The following is an 18,601-nucleotide window of genomic DNA, read 5'->3' on the forward strand; positions in this document are numbered from 1 at the left end:
GGTGCTGAAGACCTGAGGAGCATTTGAATGAAACAGCTCTGAATTTAATCAAGCTGTATGTAAAGGACAGAGCGGAGACTTTTTACATTAGAACAGATGGAGAGAAAGAACTCAAAATCAGTGGCTAATTATGCTGAAAAGATGCTTTAATCAATGACTTACTGAACTCTGTGAATTGTAGCCTTGCTCATGAATAGGAAAATGCCTATTTTACCACAAGAGTACTCTGAAATTTCTATTGCAGCCACCACATTATAATAAAAGTCTTCTTAATGTGAAAAGAAAGCCGCTGAGTGATGGGTACAGTACAGTCCTCTAAATCAAATACATTCTCTCTCATCTTTTATCACATTTAAAATATCTTCTTTAGAGCACCAACTGCAAGATACCTTTGAAAGACTAGTGAGTTGTTGTTGTTTTTTTCATAATAAACAACAGATGCCCCTGTGGGATATTAATTAATTATAACGTGTCTTAACAAGATTTCTGAGGTTGCGCGAAAGTTGTTGTCAACAAGGTCATGCCTTCTCAGTCACGTGAAGAAGTAAAATTCTTAGGGTACAAATGGATGATGCACGAAAGCAAAAAAACCTTAATTAAAACTTTAGAGGAATACAAGAATGAACTTGAATTTCAACCTTCATCTCCATGACAACAAACAAAAAATCCACACCATATACACGAATAAGAGAGCAGTTCACACTGCTTCATACTCTGTGCACTAAGGAATCTGGATCAAAGCACAAGTGTGATGTATTCACTCAGACGTGATTCACATGTGCACTACAAATAGGATAAATGGACTGGGACTTCAATAAACATTCTGAAGCCTTTTGCATGTCTAGCACAAGCCTCTTTATCTCATGTTCCATGCACATGCAGTGAGGAGATCTGGTGATACTGTAGATATTTTATTAACAACTGTAGTTGTTTGAGTTGTCCTTGGTGAAGTCAGATTAATCTTGGGAATTTCGACGCCAATATGTATACACAGTAGGTATAGAAAAGAATCACCCTTTTAAAATAAACACATTTTGAGAAGCTACCAAGGCCTACAGCAAATCTGAAGCAGGAATTTATGACAAAGAGTGGTCACTGTGTGCATGTGATTATAATATCACAAATTCTCCACAAAGGTGGCTTTTATGGGAGGGTTGCAAGGAAAAAGTCCTCAAGAAAGGCCACATGTAGTCAAAACTGAGCTTTGCCAAAACACACTTTTTAGATTCTGAGGCAGATTAGACAAAAATTGAATTATTTGGCCTTGACAACAAATTAAATGTCTGGTTTAAATCCAATACAGCTCACAATGCAAATAACAGCATTCCTCCAGTAAAGCATGGATACAGTAATATCCTGTTATGGGGGTGTTTCTCTGGAGCAGGGACTGGAGCACTTGGCAGGGTAGAAGGAAAACTGGATGGGGCAAAATACCTTCAAATTCTCAAGGAAAATCTTCCCTCTACCAGAAAGTTGTCAATGGGAAGAAGATTTACCTTCCAACATGAAAATTACCCAAAGCACACAGCAAATCTAACCACAAGGTGAAGGATAAAAAGGTGAATCTCCTTGCATGGCCTAGTCAGAGTCCAGACTTAAACCCCATTGAAAATCTGTGGAATGACTTGAAGACTGGAGTCCACAAATGGTCACCATCAAATTTAACAGAACTTGAGCAGTTCTGAAAAGAGTGGGCAAATATTGCAAAGTATAGATGGGTAAAGTTAGTAAAGACAAATCACAAGGTGGTTTACCAAAATACTGACACAAAGGGGTGATCCTTTTGATTCTGTTATATGTATAATTTTTTTCTGACATGTTGGTGTTCATCTTTCACTTGGATGTTATAAGTTGCACTGAGTAAATTCAGCTAGATAAAACAAAAACTATTGCTGCATCCGAAAACTTTGGCAGCTGCCTTGCTGCTGTATGAAACAATGACTTTGCAGGCAGTGTTTTTGCATGAACTGATTTCAGAAAGGCTCCTGAGCCAGCATAATATACATTTACACACAAACTGACCACCGACTTTTAGACGCCAATTTTTTTTTAGCTCAACTGTCATGGAATGGAATGCACAGGATTGTGGGATATCATAGGCAGGGAAGGATACAACTACAGGTCCTTCTAAAAAAATTAGCATATTGTGATAAAAGTTCATTATTTTCCATAAATGTAATGATAAAAATTAAACTTTCATATATTTTAGATTCATTGTACACCAACTGAAATATTTCAGGTCTTGTATTGTTTTAATAGTGATGATTTTGGCATACAGTTCATGAAAACCCAAAATTCCTTTCTCAAAAAATTAGCATATCATGAAAAGGTTCTCTAAACGAGCTATTAACCTATTCATCTGAATCAACTAATTAACTCTAAACACCTGCAAAAGATTCCTGAGGCTTTTAAAAACTCCCAGCCTAGTTCATTACTCAAAACCACAATCATGGGTAAGACTGCCGACCTGACTGCTGTCCAGAAGGCCATCATTGACACCCTCAAGCGAGAGGGTAAGACACAGAAAGAAATGGAGGAAGACTGGAGAGAAGGAAATGCCAAAATGCCTGAAGTCCAGTGTCAAGTACCCACAGTCAGTGATGGTCTGGGGTGCCATGTCAGCTGCTGGTGTTGGTTCACTGTGTTTTATCAAGGGCAGGGTCAATGCAGCTAGCTATCAGGAGATTTTGGAGCACTTCATGCTTCCATCCGCTGAAAAGCTTTATGGAGATGAAGATTTCGTTTTTCAGCACGACCTGGCACCTGCTCACAGTGCCAAAACCACTGGTAAATGGTATTACTGTGCTCAATTGGCCTGCTAACTCTCCTGACCTGAACCCCATAAAGAATCTGTGGGTTATTGTGAAGAGAAAGTTGAGAGACGCAAGACCTAACACTCTGGATAAGCTTAAGGCCGCTATCGAAGCATCCTGGGCCTCCATAACACCTCAGCAGTGCCACAGGCTGATTGCCTCCATGCCACGCCGCATTGAAGCAGTCATTTCTGCAAAAGAATTCCCGACCAAGTATTGAGTGCATAACTGAACATAATTATTTGAAGGTTTACTTTTTTTGTATTAAAAACACTTTTCTTTTATTGGTCGGATTAAATATTCTAATTATTTGAGATAGGAATTTTGGGTTTTCATGAGCTGTATGCCAAAATCATCAGAATTAAAACAATAAAAGACTTGAAATATTTCAGTTGGTGTGCAATGAATCTAAAATATATGAAAGTTAAATTTTTATCATTACATTATGGAAAATAATGAACTTTTATCACAATATGCTAATTTTTTTAGAAGAACCTGTATGCTGCCTTCAAAATTCATCAGAAAAAGGTACCTCTGGAGACATGAAGGAAAGCAGAATTTGGATTTGAATGTGCCTTGATGCCTTCCTGCCTTGGAATGCTGCCTCCGAAGGCAGCATTTTAGAATTTTTCGGATGTAGCCTGTCTGTCTTCATTTCAGGTTGCAAAGCAACAAAATGTGATTATTTTGAAGGGAGGTGATTCTTTTCTGTACTCACTATGGGTCTCATTCATGAAACACGAGCAGAACGAATTTTTGTGTAAATCACGTGTAAAGTGGTTTTAGCGTAAATTTTCGGATTCATTAAAATGTTCGTATTTTCCAAATGTTAGTTGGTACGAAAGAAATCTACACCTGCTTCCAGCCCCGCGTAAATAGTGCATTTAACGTCTGAACGTTTTGCTCATTAATACGGCTACATTTTAATTCACCTTAATCGGGTACATATTTACATAGCATTTTGAAAAAAATATTATATATATTAATTACATTAATATTATGAGAGCCAGTAATAGGATCTGTAATATGCTGCCAAACTTCCTTTTTTAGGACCTGATACGCCACTAGTACGCTTGAAAATAAAATGTGGCGTTTTGAATGAACTTCTGATAATAAAACTTCAATTTCTGCAGCTGAGAAATGTTTCTTTTTCAGTCGCTTTTGAGAAGACATGTTGAAATCCTTCGTTTGGTGTCATAATATGATGCTCATATATAGTTGTCAGTCGGATTTAATAGGCGGGATTTATGGTAATTGAGAGTGAGCGTGCACGCGCGTCCCATTTACGACTGATTGGAATTCATTAACACATTTCACTATCACATCTGACGTTTATGAAGTTTTTGTGAATCAGGAGAAGAGTTTTCGGGAAGTTCTCTTTGCGCACAAATCACTCAGATATTTACTCGTATATTTACGAATGTTTCATGAATGAGACCCTATATGTATGTATGTATATATGTCTACTTGTTTTCTGTCAATTACCACAGGTTTTGTATTTATTTTTGGAACTTGAGTTTATGCTCCTATGTTTATGAGTGAAAAAAGCATAAGCTAAGATTCCTTGAGGCAGACGATCAGTCAGTTCCAAAACTAACTACAAAATCTCAGTCAACTAAAAGAAAACATGTTAACAAAAAGATCAAATCTACTGAGCCCTGCACATGACATGCAAGAAAAAATAAATAAATTGTGCATACAATTTACTAATTTGTCCCCTCACTGTACTAAAATTTGCACACAATTACTATTGCGTTCCCTCGATTTACTATTGCGTTCCCTCGATTTGCTAAATGGTGCAAATTGACTAAATCTTACTGACTTTGTTCACACAGTATTTAACAACTTGCCAAAGAAAAAAATGACTAGCCTTTAAAAAATTGCTGTTAAATCTCATATTATGTTATATTTTCATCAAATCTTACGTGTTTGTGTCTGTGCATGTATGTATATGTATATGTATATGTATATGTATGTATAACAATATCGTATCGTTAATAAAGAAAATCATTATATAACATGTTACCAGAGAAATCATTGCTGGATTTGTAAAGGCTAAAAAACACTGGTTTACAACCATATGAATTATATTCCCATTCAAGTGCACTGCAATGAAGATTGCATCTTTTTTTCCAGTAACTGTTTAAGTAATAAATAATGCAGTGATAACTGAATGGGGAAAGCCATTTGTTAGTCCTGTTACTTTGAATGTCTGCTGTGGCAGTTCTGTAGTTTTTCAAGCAGCACTACATAATGCACCTGGATATCGACAGCACTGCCTGGGGTGCTGACTCTAAAAATGGGGATATCTGTTATCTACTTTGCAACAGAGAACCTCAATTGACTAACACCTTGTTCCGTGACCAAGAATCAATGTGCATTGAGAGGCCCTTGCTAATGTTATCTAGAAATGAACAATGACTGAACTGTGGTCAGTGACAGGTGCAGCTCTTATTCTTTCAAAGTGCACTTAAAAGGGTTAGGTTTACAATTATTCATGTATTTTTGAACAGTTAACGAACAGTTTCTTACTGGAGGAACTCGTTATATCTTTAAATAACTTGTTTGATTCAATAGATTTTATACAACGTTAAGTGATAGGCTAATGATAAATGGCCTCAGTTGCAAAGAATAAATGCTTTATGTCCTCAATCTTTGATATGTCGCATTACTTGTTACATTTAGCCTATATACATCCCAGCAGGATCTAGCGACTTGTGCCAGTTTCTGGTAGTGTGTGAACTGTGTGAAGCTGGTTTCACATCTAATGATCTAGAACAAAATTAAAGGTCCCCTGAAGTGCCTTGAAACATCCAGCATTATTCTAGGCAGTGACGTAATTTCAACTGAAACAGGAAAAGAGGGCGGGACATATCTAGCAGCCCCACCCCCTTTTTAAAATAGCCAATATTATTTTGTTTATATCTGACTGGAGCCAAAGTCTGGATCACTCTGTGTCCTGCCGCAGTTCGCGTGAAACAACGTGAAACCAGACCTAATTTTTCACAAATTGAAAGCTTATTTACAATGTCTGAATCGTTCCCTATTACTTATATTGTGCACTACGAGCCATTCACTGTACAGGAGATACTATACTGTGAACAAAAGACCGATCTAAGCCGGCACTACAGCATCTTATTATAGTGTAGGGGGTAGGCGCTTTGGATTCTAGAGAGCATTTGATTAGTCAGAAGATTTGATGAGAAGATGAAGTATGATGTGACGTCACAAAAAACACTGGCGGAAGTGACAAACGCAAGCATTGAATGCTTATATCTTCTAAATGCGAATTTTGTCACTGTATTGGAGCAAACTGTCTTATAGATAACCTTAAGACTAACATGTTGATGTTACACCCAAAACATTTTTTATTTTGATTTCATGGGGATAAGTGAATACTTTATGGACATAGGCTACACCTTATAACCGCTCTGACACAATTTTTATTTATCCTCGAACAGGATATTTTAGGCAATGATAAGTAGGCCTATGTCTCCAGAATTCTAAGTAGATGGGATGTTTAACATACAGCATACAACACACTAGCAGTCCGCTTCTCGAACAAATTACTCATGTGAAGCGATTCTTTTTAGTGAACCGATTCTCACGAGTGCCTTTCAAGAAAGAATGAATTTTTGAATGAATGAATGAGTAAATGAATGGCCTTACAGATTCGACTATTTAACTGATTCTCGCTTATGAAACATCATTTACCAAATGACAAGTAATTGATTTCGAATTGCTATTAATTGTGATACGTTGTAAGTAGCTAAAACTCTTGACACTTATAGCAACACAATGTAAATGTTGGTGCTCTAGCGGTTAATAAACAGAACTGCACGCATCTTGCAGAAGAACATTCTAACCGGAGCTACTTCTCCAAATTTATGTCTATGGCGATTCAGGCAGGTATGTGTTACTCCGCTGCGGTGATCACCTGAACAGGCTACAATAGTCCAAAAATAATCACTTATTATAAATGTACCGTACTGATTTGGCATGAGACAAAAAGGCGGTTTGGTAGATGCATTTATGATGTACTTTCTCATTATATAGCCTACATTTAGCAAATTTTGAACACAGAAAAGGTTACAAAGTGCTGCTTTAAGTCAGTGGTTACTTGGTATCAACATATGACAATGAACAGTTAAATATAGGCCTACACATTACACTTTATTGTGTGTCATTTTATGAAAAAAAAATGAATTGGTCAAATTACCAAATTTTTGTTTAAATTAGTGTTGTTATTTAATAGGGTCAGTATGCAGCCTCTGTGAAAAGTAAAAAGTACACTTCAAGTATAGAGCCATATAACCAAAGTAAATATATTTCTAATGTTCTGTTATCTTTTCTATTTAAATTATGCTCATAAACCATAACTGAATTCATAAAAAAGTCTTTGAGGGCCATGCAAAATAATTTCAATTTCACTTTGATTTGATAAATGACTCAACATTGGTAAAGCACGTCGATTTACTACAAATAGCCTAACATTTATGACAAATAAATAAATAAATAAACTGATCAACAATGAAAGAAGTTACGCACAATCTACTGTAACCAAAAACCGTCTGTAAGCACTGCAATTAGTCTATACATCTTGAGTGGATAGCAATGTTTAACATCGACATCAATGTAATTTCTCTGTGCAATAAAGAAGATTAATAAAAACATAAGCTTACCAGCATCAGATACACGGAGCGCAGCTACAAGTGCTTTGAGCTCCATCACCGCAATAGCGCGCAGGAACGCGGAGTTTCCTTCACTATTCATCACATTCATCTTTTCCATTTCTGTCGTGCCCGTATTCTGAAAATATGTTTCTGTTAAGCGCGCAAGTAGGCTACATCTGTCTTTCTCGTGCGCGCGCTCTCTGATACAGCACAAAAATGGTTAATGCACGGGAGAGATTGCGGGTACTGAACACAAATACCCAGTTTCAAACTGAGTACGACAGGTTAGATCACCAGAGGGGGGCCGAGAGTCACTGTCACGGTAATTAGGAAACATAAATTATTTAATGTGTCACATTATGGTTATAACACAATGATTGTAGGGTCCGCAGCTCGGTTCATGGCTATTATTGAAAGGACTGTTTAATCTGGATATAATAGTTTTGGGTAAGTGGCGCGTGAAATTTCATGCATGCATTATTAAATTCAAATAGGCTCTTTAATGAGTTTCAATCATATTGAGGAATATTTTCTTCGTTTTTATTCATTTTGCCAATATTTCCACATTTATCTGTTCCAAATGTCTGCATTTATGTAAATTCAGGTTTTCAATATAGTGCAAAAGATTCTGTGTATCTGTATCTGTAATTTAAATGGTTATTCATTTTAATTCAATGTTTTCTGTAGATCAAACGCTTTTTCCTCAATAGATTTCTCCTTTCGAGTCTCCTTTATGACATAACAGTTAATTATTAAGGATTGTGGCCCAAACTTCACCTTTTTCTTGAAACATATGCTTAAAAATTGTTATATAAATAAATTATATAAATTATAGCTTTTAATTGCATGGGAAATCTTTCTTTCCATTTAAACATTTGTCTGCTTTAGTCATTAAGTTTTAATAAGTGGTGCATTGAATGGTTTATTTTAAAGGTGGTTCACCAAAAAAGGAAAATTTGTTAATAATTAACTCACTCTCAGGCCATCCAAGATGAGTTTGTTTTTTCTCCAGAACAAATTTGGAGAAATTTATTACATTACATCACTTGCTCAACAATGGATCCTCTTGCAGTAAATAGGTTCCATCAGAATGAGAGTCGAAACAACAGATAATAACATTACAATAATCCAAATAATACACACCTCTCCATCAAATAACATCTTGTGAAGTGAAAAGCATGCATGTTCGTAAGAAACAACTCCGTCAGTTACAATATTTTAAATGGAAAATTGTTGCTTCTAAAAAAAGTCCTCAATCCATAATATTGCTTTCTCCAGTGAAAAAAGTCTTGTCAATCAAAAGAGAAATATGCATGGATAAAGTATTGTTTTTAAACAGTCCGAAACAGTAATGTCAGTGGATTTTTGATTCACTGGAGGAAGCATTATTATAGATTATGGATTGGTATTTTGGCAAGAAGTTTAAAGTTCAAATGCTTTAATTATAGATTTGGCTTCTTACAAACATGCAGCTTTTCACTTCACAAGCAACTAATTGATGGACTGGAGTCATGGATTATTTGTGGATTACTGTGATCTTTCAGCTGTTTTCATTCTGACGGCACCCATGCACAGTAGAGGCTCTATTAGTGAGCAAGTGATGTAATGCTACATTTCTCCAAATCTGTTCGAATGAAGAAACAAACTCATCTACAATTTGAATGACCTGGGTGTGAGTAGTGGGTTTCAGCAGATTTTTTATATTCGAATGAAGTATTCCTTTAATTATTTATTGGAGAAACAAAATCACAAACCAATTATCATGTTTAATAGGCTTTTTGTCTATCTTTTGCTTCAAGAACCAACCTCACACTATAGCTCTGGGCAATTCTGAAGCAAGAGAAAATACAGATGTGCCTTCTTTACAACAAAAAATAAAACCTTGTTCTTTGCTCCAGGTAAGATCATACAGCTGTGCTACTCGCTTTACTTCTACTCCACACAGCTCACATCCTCTAGTCTGGAACACCACAAACACTGAAGGTGTGAATGACAGTAAGCTATTCTTGCCTAACTGTTGAATACATTCCACAATACACCATGAATAAACAACAACGATAAAAAGTATTTATTATTATACACAGAAAAATGTAATAATAATTGCTCACACCAGAGCTAGTATTGACCTTGTTTTGAACTCAGTGAACTAAAAGGCTTTCTTTTCCATGTTTCAAGTATGAAAGTAACATGATATTTTATGCAATACCATTAGTAAACACTAGATGTCAAACACGGTCAAAGATAAAACACGTTATTTACGGAAGTATCGCGAGTTTCTCTCAGACGTGAACTTCCTGGAACAGTTGTTTGGATAATGGCGGACCGTCAAATGTAGCCAACCGCTGTCCTAACTCATCATTAAAGCCGGGAAACATACACTAAAAGGAGGATAGCGGATACAATAAACTTTTAGGTAGGTAGTAGCCAATTATATTCTGACCTGAACGCTTAACGAAAGACAACTGGGTCACAGAAATGCAAAAAAGTTTGTTAGCGAGCTTTTAGGGTTTAGCCGGTTAGCAGCAGCTGTTAGCATTAACTTTCGCCAGAAGATTTAAACACATAGTCCACAAATTTCGTTTAAATATAGTGAAATTGTCTAAGGTACGACATTATTGGTTCAAGCTAGACCTCTAGTCGGTTGTTTGGTTGGTTTTGTTCGCTGTTGGATTTCTATTTGTGTATTAGTTGTATTTCTGTGGTTTACACTTATTTTACATCAGCTGTATTTATTTGTATGCGAGTGTTATAGTTATGTCTTTTGAGTGTCTTATGTGTTTTGTTTTTGTTTGCTTGCTAGAGTATTGTAATTCTAATTCTGCATTAATTCATGTGTATCTAATGCTAATGTTGCTCTTTAACTAAATTGTGTTTTATGATTTAATTTCCTTTTATATTAACTTATGTTTTATGCCTATTTCCTTAACTCTAGAAAAGTAGAGTGTAACTTATATATATTAACGCGGCCAGACTCTATTTTAGAGTCCTTTAGAAGCGTCCCCTTGAGATTTTATCTTGAACATGATTACGTCAGATGATCTCTCAGCTGATGCTGCTGATCTGTCATATTTCCTTTTACTTGTAATTCAGAGTGATGCTTGTGAGTAGTTGTTGGAGGGCTTATCAGTTGCTGTGTTTATTCCAGTATCTAATATTAGCACAGGATTTAAGACGAGTGCTGGTGTCAGGTTGATTTGCATAATGAAGTATTAAACTAACAGTTTATAAATCAAGACTTTGAACTTTCACTCTTTAATCACCTTTTTCATTGGGTCTCGGTGCAGGTAGAGGTGACAGAATCGCCAGCTGTCCAATGTGTCCAGCAATCAGGAAGACAAGGTGGACTGATGTCTCTCTGAATAAAGCTGCTGGAAAGTGAGTCCTGGGACATTATACATTACGCATGAATGTGTAACATTTACATCTTGCTTGTTAGTCATATTATTCAGTATTGTTTTAATGAGAGCAGTCATTATTAACTGGAACTGTAATCTCATAACTGTACAGTGCTTTGTATACTAGATTAGATTAAGTTTCAGTTCCCAAAATGTGATATGAAATTTAAAACGATGAGTAACTGGAGAGAGCGAGAGAGAGAGAGAGAGAGTGTGTGTGTATGAAGATGGTTGGTGTTTTATGGGTAAATCAAAGGATATTTTGTGCTTTTCTTGGCAGTTGCTTTGCCATTTCAAACTTTGAAACGTATAAAGCTTTGATTCTTTTGCTGTGCTTATTTTGTTTGTTTTTAACCAGTGTTAAAATAGTTCAAATAGAATTGGATCAGATTGTCGTTATGTCAGTAACTTCAGTGTAAAACACTTTGTTTATGTACTATTGTTCTGTTTGTTCTTCTACGGTTTTATTAACAGGTGAGTGTCACAGGTAGCCTCATTATTTCTAATCAAAGTCCCTGGCAACCTCTCACACACAGATCGTGTCTTTATTATTGGAAAATTAGTTTAACTGAATAGACTGTCATTGATAATCTTTGTCACTTTTAAGGTTTTTTGTTATGAGCAAAACATTTTTTCAGTAAAATAATTTTTATTTTATTTTTCTTGCTGGATTCTGTGTTATTAGTTGGTATTCTTCTTCCCTCAATGTTGTGCCAAACCCGTTTAGCAGGCTTTCTTCCTTGGAACACAAAAGTAGAAGTGAGGCAGAATGAGTCTGTTACTTTTCTTTTTTTATATATGTATATATGGAAAAAAGAAACACTAAAATTGAAATTCTCACTAAGGGTGTGTGTAATTTTACACTTAACATCTCTTTTTGTGCTGTACAAAAGAAAGTTTGGGTCAACATGAGGGAGAGTAAATGAAGACAGCGTTGAGTCTTTTCGAAACTTAAAGTATTATTTTCTTATTGGTAGCTAAAAGCATCACATTGGCCAAGAATATATAAAGACTTTTTTGCTTAAATCCTGACTCGTTCTTACAAATTTTAGAATAAGGAAAAGTATAAGACTTGGACTTGGTTGTATACATTGGTTGTTGATTGGACTTTGGAGATGTGGCTACTCAAAAGACTAAATGATTAGAGAAGTCTGTTGTTTTTTTTTACTGAACATCCAGTTATGTTTTGATTGAACACTACAAAGTAAAAAAAAAAAAAACATTTAAATGAATAGATGAATTGTTCATAAGGACAATTATTTGCATTTAGATTGATATGGTGAATTTCATGGTTTTCCTCATTCCAGACACGTTTGGTATCTCTGTTACCTCATTCACTGCTTTTAGAAAAGCAGCAGAACATGTTTATATGATTCTTCACCTCTGCTTTCCAGCATAGGTCTGAAATCAATGAAGTATGCACGCAAGCCTCTAAGATATGTCTTATGCATGCATTATTATTAAGTAATTTCAGTATAATTTAAGTTTCTGAGCTGGGAGTGATTTCATTGTCCCTTTGGAATACTTTGTGCATTTTTCACAGAGTTTTTTTAATGTATAATAGACCGTTGAATCTTTTCACTCTGGGGACTTAAAAAGACAGGATGTGATAACTTAGAATAAGATTTGTGATTTGAGTGACGTGAAGCTCAGAGACTGAGATGTCATATGTTTGGCCTCCAGCCAATCAAACAAATTGTACACTATTGCTAATGACCCACACTTTGATGGAACTCCTGAATTCTGTATGCTTCAATTAATCTATCTTTGTAACTATCAGTTAAATTTACGGTTTGGCCAAATTGATGTTCTACTTTTGTGTCATGTGCTTTAGTTCCTCTTAGGATCATAATCTAAGCGTTAAGCCATTGCCAGAGAAAACAATGTTTGACAGCAGATGTTGACAAGATGATTGCTTCTCTTACATTGTTTGCATGTTTTTCCCCTCTCCTCTCAGGTTGGCATAGCGATGTGTAGTCGCTTGCGAAGTGAGGCGGGGCCACCAGCTTCTGTCTCTTCCGAGGCTGCTCTTGTTGGGCAAGACAACAGGAGAGGTTTGTCCAGCTGTCACCCTATACTTCGAATTATCATGAGCATGTTTGCTTGATTACTTATGTTAATGTTTATCTCTCAGCAGAGATATCTCATGCCTGGAATTGTCTAAATCAGACCAAAGCTGCTGTGAGTATTTCTTAACATGCGTTTCAAGTTCTGGTTATGATGCCGCAACAGATACCTGTTACATACAGATGTTGTCATTTGTGATTTAAATAGTTCGAAAGAAGTCCAATTATAAGAGATCAGAAAGTAAGATTCAGAGGTATACTCTGTAGGTTTAGTATTTGTAGCATTATCCTCATGAGTGAAGAGATCTGTTGACTCAATGGCTAATTGTGGTTTTGTCTCAGTTGCGACACATTGAGAATCGTCTGGAGGCAGCGCCAGGCACTGGAGTGCTTCTGGACTCGCTGCTAGACACAAAGAAAGCATCTGTGAGTGGCGGACGGAAAATAAGCCGCAGAGGTGAGACAGACACATCCTCTGTAACATACAAAGGCAATCCATTAGAGACTATTGTACATCCCTAAAGCAGGTGTTTTTAATGTCACATTATATAGTATTGTACCAGGTCGCTATGAAACACACACTGGAATGTTTTAAATTGAATATCTTTTTTTAACTTGTCAAAACAGGGTTTTTTATGTTTATTTAATAGCAGCTATGTGAGTTTTGAGTGATTCATAAAAAAAACAAAAACAAACTGATATTTGCATCGTTTGGGAATTGGACTACACTCGTCACACAAGTTTGTTTTTGAGCGCAGCCAGTGAAGGTGACGCAACAAAGTTTACAGTAATGTTCCTCATTTTTCTACAGGTATTCAATGTAAGGATTCAGTTAGTGTGTTTGTGTGTGTGTGTTCTTACTGTATATATTTTACTGATCTTTGTAAAACTGCTTTGACACAACCAATATTGTATAAAGCGCTATACAAATAAAGGTGACTTGACTTTATTTGAGTTAAATTGAGAGATATATATATATATATATATATATATATATATATATATATATATATATATATATATATATATATATATATATATAGCTTTTCAAAAGTGTGTTTATTGCACCAAAAATATAGAAAACAACATTAATATTCTGAAATATTATTGTAACAGTTAATTTAAGATATTGGATTTCTGTTTTAATATACTTCAAAATATAATTTATTCCAATGATCAAAGCTACATTTTTACCATCATTACTCCAGTCTTCAGTGTCGCTTGAACATTGAGATCATTCTAATATGCTGATTTATTATCAGTGTTGGAAACCGATGTGATGCTTGATGTTTCTTGTAACCTGTGATACTTTTTTCAGGATTTTTACCTGAATAAAAAATGAAAAAGAACATCATTTATTTAAAATAGGAATCTTTTCTATCAATATGAGTCTTTACAATTACTTTTTAATCAAATTGACGCATCCTTGCTGAATAAAAGTAGAGAAGAGACTTAAAAAAAAAAAAAACTTTTGAAAGACTGTTTGTGTGTGTATACATATATATAAGAATGGTACAACATTCTTCAGAGTTCTGGCACTTCCTTTGTTAACATGTCTTCTATGTATTTACTACAGATGGGCATCATGTGGAGGAAAGTGGGACTAAGTCTAGAACACGGAGTCGACACAGTCCCGACAAAAGTTCCCGCAGTCCCTTGAGGAATAGCACTCTGGACAGTAACGCCAGGAAGCCCAGTGCAGTGGAGTTCAGAGAACCGCTTGTTTCATACAGGTAAAAGCTGCAAAAAATTAATGGGTTAAAGCTGAAGTGTGTATTTGCAACCTTATATGATTGCAACATTTGCAACTATAATGATTGTAGGTTGTTTCTTGGAAATCCTTTAATGCTCCTCACATTAAACTGGCCTTTTATTTATAAACTGACGTTGTTTTTCTTATTCATTATAGGGAAGAATCACCGCTGCCAGTGTCCCAGACCCACTCTGAACCAGAACCCCATTCGTTACAGACAGAGTTGGGTGTCCCTCAGCCTAACTTTGCTCTAAGCGAGCTGGTCTATCAGCGTGACACCCGAGACATGCAGACTGCAGACCTGGACAGCTCACGCTCCTCAGCTGTAGACAGCACATCTGTACGCTACCTCAATGACCCGTCTCCTCTCAATGCTCTTGACCAACCTGACCAAGCCCCACAAGGGTCAGAGGTCAACCCCAGAACACACTTACAGGCTCAGACATCCCAGACTTCCATGACATCCATCACCAGTTCAGTCACAGCTTCACAACGGCTGGAGAACCTGCGACTTCGGCAACCTGATGAAAAGCTGGAAAAGCTGAAAGACAGGATCCGTAGACAGAGAGAACATTTGGAGGGGACAGAAGAAAGAAACAAGCTGCTGGATTACTTGGAGCAACCTGTGGGTATTGGGGCAGCAGCACATACTACCACAGTACCTACTGCTAAAGTTCGGAAAGTCGCCCAAGCCCCTCCAGCACCCATTTACAAAGGTAAGTTGACTACAGAGAGGAAAAAGTGGCTCCACTGTGTTGGGATAGTAACCGAAAGGTAGCAGGTTGAAACCCGAAAGGGCTTTCACCACTAAGCTTGAGCCTTAACCTTATGTTGCTCCTGGAGTACTGTCCCAGTAATAGGAGTACTTGAAAATACTTAGGATAAAAAAATAAATGTTTTATGAGGTTGTCGAATGAGAGGAAGCTCACATCTGTGTTTTCTAGGCTTCAACACCTGTGAGACTAAGATTCGCACAAATGATGGGCAAGCGTGGGCAGAGGAGGACTTCCAGAATTTACGCAGGGAAATATACAGAGACCTGACAAAACAGCTTACAGGTATACATAGTTTTCCAGAGTGTTTTAATACAATATTTAATCTAATTAAAGAATAATAAATTGTTATATCTTTGTGTGAACATCCCAATAAATACAGCAATACAACAACAGTGTAGCCACAGTATTTAATCTGTGCTATAAGAAACAACACTTTCACACTACATGAGTGGTTTAGTTAAGGTACTCACAAAAATGTCACAGTATGTCGATAATACACAGCTTATTGGTTCTCAGTCTTAAAATCACTGATGCTATGAACATGTTTTGCATTTTGGTCATCATCTTAATTGCAGTGTAGTGACTTGAGTATTTATTTATAAGAAATTAAAATGTTTATCCATTCATGTGACAGAGCTGTATTTTTACTGCCCATTGTAAGCCCTGTGAGTCAGGAATCTTACAGGAATTAGGACAACGGCACTGTTTTAGCTGCCTCTCGAAGCAGATGAAACGACTTACAGAATTTGTGTGTTTCAGCTGGATTGCAATATGGTCAAAAAGCATGCTTAATCTAAACCGCTCTTGGACGATTACTTACATGCTCCTAATTGGCTCAGAGTTTCCAGGCATACTGCCACAGCTGTAGTTACAAGTTTTCATGTCAGACTGTACTTAGGAGTTTTCTAAAAGGTTATTTGTAAGGATTGCATCAGTTTGCTCAGCCATTCCTTAAAATAGCATTATGGAACAAGCTCATTTATAATATGCATAACAGTGCAGCTTAATTCCCTGTTGGCCTGCTATAGATTTGAGTTGCTTTCATTAAAGAGGCCATATGGTACACATTTGTAGCTGTCCATTTGAGTTATTTTAGAATTATATAAATTTTTATCCTTTTTCCATTCTCTTGTCTGTTCCAATTTTTGAATTTACTTAAACAGATTAAAATGGGTAGTTTTGAAAGAATTTACGAGAATGGATCAATCACCCATCTTAATGCACTCATACTAACTAGATGTAAAATAAGTCTAATGATAGTCTTTAGGACACTTAAGAGCAGTTAAAAGTGTATTATAATATTATACAATTTAATTTTACAATGTTAATATTCATTGAATCATTGAAGTTTTACCTGTTTTACTGGTATGAGGGACAGTTTGAGTACTGAATAATTATTGATGTGTAAATGCGGGCAGTAGAGTAGTATTATGCGCATGGTTGAGAGTATAGTTTAATGAACAGAAGGATTATTTTAGTGTTATTTAAATAATAATATAGTTTTTATTTATATTTCAAATTAGCGTGTATTTTTATTCTTAGTATTAAGGTTTTTTTATTTTTTATTTTATGAGCTGTTGTAATTTTAATTTTATTTAAATATTACTATTTGCAAAATTTATTTTTATTTCATTTTTAGTTTTCATTTATTTCCTATTAGTGATTTTAGTGCTTCAACTTAAACGTTTCTCAGTTAGTTGCTAATGTAACATTTTACATTTTTCATAACATTTACATAACATTTTACATTGTTTATATTTTATTTTATTTCAGTTTTATTGCAATTAAAATGTTTTTAATAGTTTCAGTTAATGATAATAGCCCTGATCAACTGTGCCAACCAACTTAATCTTCTCTTTCTGTCCTTCACAGCACGGAGCAGAAAACCAAAGCAGAGGCCTGCAGAGCGAGACAGGGTGAGAGAGAAGAAACCATCCAAGCCGGTTAGGAAAGTACACAGATCTTCATCTGCGCCGGACTCAAATACTAAACCAGGTCTGAGTCTTTTTCACACTCTGCGTGTCTCTTAAGCAAACAACCGTAGCTTATTTAAGCAAATGATATTGAAATTCAACATCTGAATGCACATATAACAGTGCTTAATTGTAGTTTTGCATATGAAGATCACGATCTGAACTATAAAAATGCACAAATGCTCTACTGAAAACAAACACACACACACACACATGCAGGCAGCCCTGTGTGGGCCTCTCTTGACCTGCCAGCATTACTGTGCCCTGTTCTCTGCGGGGCGTTCTTTGAAACGTGTGTGTTAAAGTCTGTCTGCAAGCACAAGCTAAGTCTCTTATCCCAAAAGAAATTTCTAGAATGTGTATCATGCAGATTAACAGGATAACTAGCTGTGGCAACAGTGACGCATGAATGCTTGATTCATCCCAGCTCAAACCGCTGTGGCCTTGCTGACAGCTGAAGTGGTGTCAGTCTAGTCACGACAGGATCGAAAAGTGAAATCGGACTCCTCCTTCCACCCCTCTACTAGTTTATCCTGTGCATCTCTAACTTCAGAAATAGCTTGCAGAATTCTGTAGTACTTCTCACAGTGTATCTGTTAGTACTTATCATCGTGTATATCTCAATCAAGACAGTGTAAAACATACTTTTTGTTTGTATGTGAGTGCAAATGCTACTAGCTGCACTAATTAGATTTTATTTAATACATTCCAAAATGTTTTGGAGTGCAATGCAAAAAAAAAAAGTTATGTACAGACTGAATTCTCAACACTGCTGCAGACATTGGTGTGAACTGTCAGTTTTCACTTTTAGGGCACATACTTTTAGGCCAGAGCAACATTTTTAGGTGAATCTTGCTGAGCAAGTGGTCCAGTAAAAATACTAATATTTTTCATAAGAGGTTATTGGATAATCTGGTTTATTAGTACAGTCATTTGAAATAATGATGGGCAATATGGCAAAAATATCATATTATAAAATTGAAAAGAATGGCAGACATTTAGGCCAAAGTGAGTGAAGATTAAAATCTTTGTCATTATTTTATCTTTGTTATTAAAAAATAAGAACAAAGAAGATATTACAAATACACATAATGTACAGATAAAACAAACAGTTGTTTATTTTTCAGGTACAGTAGGTGTATTTAGCAGTAG

At 35.9% G+C, this 18,601-nt stretch overlaps 2 protein-coding genes across 8 annotated transcripts in view; one reads left to right on the forward strand and one right to left on the reverse strand.

Annotated features, from left to right (window-relative positions):
- LOC128018859 (voltage-dependent R-type calcium channel subunit alpha-1E-like) overlaps positions 1-7,609 on the reverse strand; it is a 133,203-nt gene extending 125,594 nt beyond the window's left edge. The window contains exon 1 of the mRNA XM_052604682.1: positions 7,496-7,609. The gene's annotated coding sequence lies outside the window, so the exon portion shown is untranslated. The remainder of the gene's footprint in view (positions 1-7,495) is intronic.
- Positions 7,610-9,764: 2,155 nt separating this feature from the next.
- LOC128018860 (centrosome-associated protein 350) overlaps positions 9,765-18,601 on the forward strand; it is a 32,718-nt gene continuing 23,881 nt past the window's right edge. For 6 of the 7 annotated variants that reach the window (XM_052604683.1, XM_052604688.1, XM_052604685.1 and 3 more), the window contains exons 1-9: positions 9,765-9,899; positions 10,771-10,861; positions 12,839-12,935; positions 13,016-13,062; positions 13,290-13,404; positions 14,524-14,680; positions 14,857-15,416; positions 15,645-15,758; positions 17,349-17,471. In XM_052604683.1, the coding sequence (XP_052460643.1) occupies positions 12,851-12,935; positions 13,016-13,062; positions 13,290-13,404; positions 14,524-14,680; positions 14,857-15,416; positions 15,645-15,758; positions 17,349-17,471 (1,201 nt within the window). In that variant the 5' untranslated portion in view covers positions 9,765-9,899; positions 10,771-10,861; positions 12,839-12,850. The remainder of the gene's footprint in view (positions 9,900-10,770; positions 10,862-12,838; positions 12,936-13,015; positions 13,063-13,289; positions 13,405-14,523; positions 14,681-14,856; positions 15,417-15,644; positions 15,759-17,348; positions 17,472-18,601) is intronic. The other variant, XM_052604684.1, reaches the window with a different exon arrangement.

This window comes from Carassius gibelio, chromosome A8 (assembly GCF_023724105.1).
Source record: "Carassius gibelio isolate Cgi1373 ecotype wild population from Czech Republic chromosome A8, carGib1.2-hapl.c, whole genome shotgun sequence".
In the NCBI taxonomy this organism is placed as follows: domain Eukaryota; kingdom Metazoa; phylum Chordata; class Actinopteri; order Cypriniformes; family Cyprinidae; genus Carassius; species Carassius gibelio.